The sequence below is a fragment of the Haliaeetus leucocephalus genome, unplaced genomic scaffold (genome assembly GCF_000737465.1).
Source record: "Haliaeetus leucocephalus isolate CR32 unplaced genomic scaffold, Haliaeetus_leucocephalus-4.0 Scaffold656, whole genome shotgun sequence".
Taxonomy (NCBI): Eukaryota; Metazoa; Chordata; class Aves; order Accipitriformes; family Accipitridae; genus Haliaeetus; species Haliaeetus leucocephalus.
The window spans coordinates 11,711,911-11,719,519 of NW_010973092.1; the positions used below are offsets into that span (position 1 = coordinate 11,711,911).

The 7,609-nt window shown below is 50.5% G+C and overlaps 1 protein-coding gene across 1 annotated transcript in view; it reads left to right on the forward strand.

The window, feature by feature from the left end:
* Positions 1 to 2,185, forward strand: part of DUSP1 (dual specificity phosphatase 1) — a 2,688-nt gene extending 503 nt beyond the window's left edge. Inside the window, exons 2-4 of the mRNA XM_010579072.1 lie at positions 133 to 281; positions 404 to 623; positions 1,142 to 2,185. Coding sequence (XP_010577374.1) covers positions 133 to 281; positions 404 to 623; positions 1,142 to 1,512 — 740 coding nt within the window. The 3' untranslated portion in view covers positions 1,513 to 2,185. The remainder of the gene's footprint in view (positions 1 to 132; positions 282 to 403; positions 624 to 1,141) is intronic.
* Positions 2,186 to 7,609: the final 5,424 nt, after the last annotated feature.

Here is a 7,609-nt window from a genome sequence, read left to right on the forward strand (position 1 = left end):
GCCCCCCCCCACCCCCCCCCCCGCCCCCGCCGGAGGGGAAGCGGGAGCTGCGCGCAGCCGGCCCGGCGGTGCCGCCCGCGGGGCTCGCAGCGCTCACCCGGCGCCCCTCTCCTTCCCTCTGCCCCCCCGCAGGAGGTTACGAAGCTTTCTCGTCCGCCTGCTCCGAGCTCTGCACCAAACCGGCCGCCCCCACCGGCCTCAGCCTGCCCCTGAGCGCCAGCAGCGCGCCCGGCAGCGCCGACTCGGGGTGCAGCTCCTGCGGCACCCCCCTCTACGACCAGGTGAGCTGGGGGGGGCGAGATAGGGGGAGACGGACGACGAGCGGGGCGGTGTGCCGCTTCGCTGGGCTCTTGGCGATCTGCCGAGCGAAGCTAAGCGCTTCTCTGCCCCTTTTCTCCTTTAGGGTGGGCCCGTGGAAATCCTGCCGTTCCTCTACTTGGGCAGCGCTTACCATGCCTCCCGAAAAGACATGCTGGATGCTTTGGGGATCACGGCGTTAATCAACGTCTCGGCCAACTGCCCCAACCACTTCGAAGGGCACTACCAGTATAAAAGTATCCCCGTGGAGGACAACCACAAAGCAGATATCAGCTCCTGGTTTAACGAGGCCATTGATTTCATAGGTAAATGAGCTCTCCTTACGAGTCTGTTCTTTTTTTGGGGTAACGTATGTACCCAGGGAAGTGATTTTGGGGCGTTATTTTCCCCAGTAAACCCTACATTTGAGATAGGGGAATTTCATTCCGTTGGGGAGATATACGCGGGGAACATTCCCATTAATTTTATTTTACTCGAAGGAATAATCTTAGCTTCGCAAAGCTGTTTGAAATCTTGACTCAAGAGGCATTGGTCTTGCAGAAAAGAGCTAGTGAATTTAAGCGGATCAGTGTTAAAGTAATCTGGCAAGACTGCTAAAGTGACCTGGAGGAGCTATTAGTATAATTGGAATTGGAGCCCAGAATGAAAATAGCTAGACTGCTGGTTCCCTCAGGACAAAGGCTCTCTTTGTCTCAGAAGCACGGGGTGCACCTATTAGGCTGAGGAAGGGATGGATTAAAGAAATGTAAAACAGCAGCCTGTGCTTTCTCACCTCGGGAAGCAGTGGGACTTGTTTGCTAACTGTGTATTTTAACTCTTTCAGACTCTGTTAAAAATGATGGAGGAAGGGTATTTGTGCACTGCCAGGCTGGCATTTCCCGGTCGGCGACCATCTGCCTCGCCTATCTCATGAGGACCAACAGAGTCAAACTGGATGAAGCCTTTGAGTTTGTGAAGCAGAGAAGAAGCATCATCTCCCCAAACTTCAGCTTCATGGGGCAGCTGCTTCAGTTTGAGTCGCAGGTCCTTGCCCCCAACTGCTCAGCAGAAGCTGGTAGCCCTGCTATGTCAGTGTTGGACAGAGGAGCATCGACCACCACGGTCTTTAACTTTCCAGTCTCCATCCCTGTTCATACCTCGTCCAGTGCTCTAAGCTATCTTCAGAGCCCCATCACCACTTCCCCAAGCTGCTGAAAACTGCGTGAAAATAGGGTCAGAACTCGGACTTACTGTCTCAGAAGTGCAATAACTACAGGCACAGTGTCATCAGTCACTTGTGTTTTTGTGGGGAACCATCCATGCATCCTAGAACAGTGTCGTAGATGGAGAGGAGCTCACCTGCTGCCAGAGAACTAGGTGTTACTGACTTTTCTGCTGACTTTTAAAGCCAATACCTGGATGTCTACACAGAGATCAAAGGACACTGTCTCTTCCCGAGCTGTTCGTCCTTGTCTTCTGTCTGTCCTAAGCCTGCTCCATGTTTAGTAGCATGCTCACCAGTATTCCCATTCCTGGACACTTTGAGCAACACTGATGCTGTCCTCCTTTTATATGACAGTCCTATTTATTTATTTTTACATTAGTGCATTGGGGTTTTTGCCTTCACAAACCTAAAGTTTCATTTCTAGAGAAACAAAATACCTCAGTATTTTTTGGTACTGTAATCCTGTGTGTGTATATATGTCAGCTCTTCTTGTTTCCCAAGCACTGACGTGAAAGCACCAGGCGAGTGCTTTTTTGAGTTGCCAAGGGTTGTATGTTTGCTGGTTTATTTATGATGTGAAATAATATATTTCTTCTTCTGAAGACATAGTTTTGTTACATGATTATAACTTTTTTATACAAACAGAATAAATTATGATATTTCTATTGAGGTGGATGATACATTCTTTAAAATCTTGCATTTTACAGTCCCAAAACTAATGTGGAAGCTCCCAGCTGAAGAGCTATAAGAGAAGTCTGAACTGTCAACTGCTGACATCAGATCTTGACTGAACCAGATAGAAAAATGGGTTTAAACAACATAATTGACTAGGAACTACTGCTGCTTCTTAACCTGAGCCTTTCTTTGTCCCCATTTAATTAGATGCAGTGGCAGAGAGCCAAGGCTGGCTTCTCAGCTGTAAGGTGGATTTGGCTGCAGTGATGGCCACAGTGCTGTAACAGTTTGAACCAGCTGAGACTTGGACACAGGGCTACAGTAAAATGAAAATAGTCCCTCCTAGGAAGGAAGAAGCTTCCTTATTGTTTGTTTACTTTTAATGCTTCAAAGGTTAAGTCTAAAAATTAACCTGTTGGTAACAGATCTCCAATGGTTGTGAGTTTGTGCCAAGGTGTTTTCTTTTTCTGTCCCACCCACCTGATTGCTTTTTGCAACTCAAACTGCCTCTGATGCCTGGAGTGAAGTATTTGGTTTGCTGGGCTATCTCTGTAAACAAACCAGGGCATAACAAGAGATCAGGTAACCAACAAGTCACTTGTTTTCTTACCCAGACCCAAATAAATTCTTCTCCTTCTGCAGATGCTCACTAGAGTGACTTTTATCTGGCATTTCAGTTGAGGCAATGAAAAGAGTTTTATGTTGTGTATCAAAAGCCAGGCAGGGAAGCTCTAACAGCCCAGCATTCCTGGCAGCTCACGGGCAGGAGCTGTAGGGTGAAGGTGATGGGCAGCAAACAGTGCAGGGTTAATGCTGTGTGGTGTGACAGAACTGCACATCTTTCTCCGTGGGGTGTGTGGGGCAGGATGTGTATGGGGGGGAGCAGTGTTGCTGTGACATACCCTTCCTGGGGGGAAGCTGATGTGGAAGAGATGCAGCTGGAAGCTTGCTTTCCTGGGCAGGGTAGTAATACCGGTCACAGGGAGATGGATGCTGGGGGAGCACTAGGACTAGGACATCGGGTGTCTAGTCCGGAAGGGAGCCACCAGTCCTTGCATCTCTGATATTCAAGGAGTCAGATCCTACTTTTGCCCCATCAAAAATTATTTTGCTTGGGCAGATACAGCAAGTTATGGCTCCTTGTGTAAAATCAAGGCATTTCAACAGTTACAGTCCTAAGCTTATAGATGAGGTGTTTTTTCAGTGTAAAGCAGCTGTGCTCTTGTCACGTAACTGGAGACAAGCAAAGCACCACAAACTCCTGCTGAAATCCTGCGAGTTACCTGGAGTATTAATGGTGCTAAAATCCAGGACTCTTCTCCTGGGAGAAGGTGCCCTTGAAGGATGGGATGATGCACTGCTGCGCCTGAAATTCTTCCATGAGAGCTATCCCTCTGACGCAGTCCTGTCGTCAGCACTACACGTCAGCCATCGCCAAGCTTCAACCTGACACCAAGGGATAAAAAAAAATGGAGCAGCTAAAAGGCGGAGAGCTCCCTGGGCACTAAGAAATGAAGTTAGAAACCCTTATTTTCCTAACGTGTGTTTGAACCTCAAAGTGAATATTCCTCCCCAAAGTCTGTCCCGTGCTGCAAATCCTGCAAAACCCCTTCGTCCATGGAAAGTCCCTTGGCAGGTTGTGCTGCTCTGTGGGATTGCACCTACTGCTGCTCTCCCTGTAAAGCATGCAAGGCTGTTTCTGAATATGTGAGCCTTTTTACACCTGCAGTAAACAGTGGAACAAACTTTCACCTTCAAAGCAAAGCAGAGCTTGTTCAGTGGAAAAATACAACCTTGGCAGCCCTGGCCATGTAACTGATAAAAAAAAAATCCTGCCTGTTAATCACAATTCAAACAGAAATCCGCTCCCCGTCAGCCAGGGGAGCTTGTTTATGTGTTTCTTGGAACAATAAAACTCATTACCTGGCAGCCGATCAGCTTTTATAACCTAAGCAGGCACCTGACAGAGGGGTGCAAAAGAGAGCTGCTTCAGCACAAAGCCCGTTGCGGTAAAGCCAGCCAGCGACAGCAGGGCTTTGGTCCCAGCGAGGCACCGACATGCACTTCCAGCTCTGTGGACATGCGATGTCCTTTTCCAAGTCTTTATCGTGACCCTTCTGCTGTCATCCACGATCAAAGCCTCACGGCGCCCAGAGCCCACAGACTCCTGCAAACTCTGTGGACAGGATTGCACACAGATCCCAAACTGCTCCCGGTCCAAACAAGGGGATGTTACGGGGGCACGAACAACAGCAAAAAGTAAAAGAGATCAGAGTGAGCCCTGCAAATGTCACCTCAGTGCCACAGTTTTGGGGAGACAGATGGGCTCAGCTGGGGGGTTCTCTGGGAGCGGAGGGGAGGAACGGGACGGCCGGTGAGGTGGGGGGCAGAGGAAGAAGTATGAGCGGGGCAAGGAGGCACGAGGGGCCGAGACGGGCAGCGGCAGAGCCCGAGCGTGGCGGAGCCGGAGGATACCTTGATGACACAGCCGAGCTGAACTTTGCCCACTGTGAACGTGTTAGGGAGGCATTTTCCCTTCTCGCCCCTCGTTTATTCTCCCTGTTTTGCTGTTTTGTTTGTTTGGGATATCAAGGTACACAGTTCACCCTGGTTTACAGCTTTGGAGTCCCATTTCCCCTGGCTCCCACACGAGCCCCTGTCCCCCCGCGTTAGCAGGGCTTGGCCAAGACCCTGCCCCTTGTATCTGACCCAAGACGCCTAGAAACCCAGGACGCAGCAGGCGTGCGTCGGGCTTTCAGCTTATATAAACCTGGTGTTCTACAGTTGCATACATCCCCATGGAAACCACAAGGAGTTTCCCCTTGGTGAGGACGGCAGTAACATCACTTCCTGCTGCTGACAAACCAATTTGTCACGAAGTGATAAAAAGGCATGTTTTGTGTTTGCAGGAACTGGCTCCGGGCTTTGTTCCTCCCAAGCCAGAGGCTGCTCTCCCGCCCTGAAGGCAAACAATGGCCATTGTGCGCTGCGCAGAGCAGGGATGGAGAGATGCGGACAAGCCCTTTGGGCCCCCAAAATGCCAGAGCACGGAGCACCGACACCCCAAAGGTTACAAAACATATAGAGAAAATGCAAGTCGCGGCAGCGTGTAACCCAACGAACGCAGCACGTGGGGCTCCGTACAGCGCCCACGGACAGGTCCCCACAGCCGTGGGGTGTATGTAGCCAACCCACGCAGGGACACAGCACATGAGCCACACGTAATATCCCCAGCAAGATGCAATACCCAGGGGATATAGTATACCCAGTTATCACATGACAAACAGACAGAGCTCCAGATTAGACGTGTCTCGGGTAATCCCCTTGTCTCAAAGCTTTTGCCTTTCTTTTGTAATCAGCACTTCGAAAGGTGCTGGGTGTACTCAAACTTAGGGACTATCCTGCATTAGTCACCCCTAGTATCAGACTAGCAGGGCCACAGGGATGTGTTATGCCATTACGTTGAGAAAAAGAACATTACATCCAGATCATACACAGGCAAATCTAGTTTGCCTGGTTACCACCTGGGTTTTTTCCATTGTCTGGCTCCAGGGCAGCAGAAAGGGCACTGAAAGCCATTTGGAAATGGTGTTTAAGTGCAGCCCCGGAAAGCCCACTCCCCAGAGTCACAGCAGACGGGGAAGAAAAGGTTGTGGTGTGTGACTGTCTAGTGTAGTTAAGAGTCACTACACCTCAAACTTCATCTAAACCTGTTTCTTATCTTTCCTTTGTCCAGCAACGACGTCCATGACAGACACCTACACGCAGTGTAGCCAAGGAGACTCCACCCAGGGCTTTGGCATCCCCAAATCTGCTCCGATCCAAGGCTGTAGGGAGGGAAAACAGCTAAAACCCAGGCTCAAACCCACTCACGTTGAAAGAGCAAATTAGCCCTGAGGTTTGTGCTGCGTGTGGCCTTCATGCTATATGCTGTTTACTATGACGCAGAGCCCAGGGCCATGGCTGATGGGGGGCTGGCAGCCCAGCCGAGAGGCACAGCCAAGGCACCCAGCCAGCTGGGTCCCTTCAGCACCCATCAAGGGCATAAAATGTTAAGTGGGATCAAGCTATTAAAGGAGGCCTGAAGGGAGAGAGCTGAGAGTTTGGGGAGAAGTAGGAGTTGCTGATTTAATTGGCATTGCTGAGAGGATTTCAGCCTGTCTAGCTGACCCCACTGGGGACCCAGCTTGGGGTCTGGCTCAGGTCTGTGTGTCTTACTCTTGCTTGGACTGTGGCCATGTAATACTGAGGGCAACCTCCAAGGGATGAATGCAGGTACCTGAGAGGAAGCAGCTGAGCTGCTCCGCTGCCGGGGTGGGTGAAGGTTTCCTGGTTTTGAGACCTATTGCCCGTTTTGGAAGTGTAGTTGTACAAACCTGTGCTTGTCTGGAAAGCAGTGCCAAGGTCCTATATGGGCCTGACGCTTAGTCTGGCACAGAGCAAGTTGGCTCTATCGTCATAAGGCTAGTGGCCAAAAACCAGGGGAAAAGGCAGGTTTGTTCTTTTTCCTTATATGGTGTGGGACAGCCTATTCTCCAGGTGAGGGGGTTTTTTCCCCCTCTTCCCCTGGGAGTTTCCATTTCCAGGGTTTTCCAGCTGCTGCATGTGGCTGCACACCCGTCCCGCAGTGCCAGGCTGTGCCTGCCCTCGGTGCTGAGCCTTGCCAGTCTCCACGGCACAACTGAGGGGCTGAGGGCCAGCTGATGTCCCCGGGAGGCTGCTGGGCTGGGGGTTTCCTGAGCGGTGCTCTCAAGCTCTTGCATTTGCATGAGTTTCCTGCTAGACACAGAAATGACTCGGTCTGGGCTTCCCCTCCTTGGCAGGCAGGGGAGTGGGTGAGTTGAGACACCCGGCACGGCCCGTGGGCAGCTTCCAGCTCACCTGCTGGCTGGCGGTGGGTGGATGTGTCCTCTGGGTGGGTGCTCAGCAGTGATGTGCTGCTGGCTTGGAGTCTGGAGGGTTGAAGGTGTTCAGAAAGCTGGAAGAGAAGATGTTCGTGAACGTGCTCGGTGTACGGGAATGGGGACGAAGCACAGCTAATAAGAGTGGATGTTAGTAACCCCGTTACATCTTACCTAGGTCTTGTTTGGCATTCAGGCTGGGTGAGTCAGGGCTGTGGGAACACTAATTTCATCAGCCAATTCATTCCAAAATCCATATTGTATAGACCATGCTAGGGCTATCGCTAATGCCACAGAAAATGCTTCATTTCTCCTAAAAGGGTTATGTATGACACCAGTCCCTCTCATTTCAATACCTTTTGGTTCCCAAACTATAGGCCACGTTTAAAAATAAACTCCCAGAGGACTCTAATATGGCTTAGTTGCCTTCTAACTCCCTAACCAGTTGGCTACAAATTAGCAGGTTCTTGCTACACATTATTTTTTTTTTTAAATTATAGTCTTTGTCTCA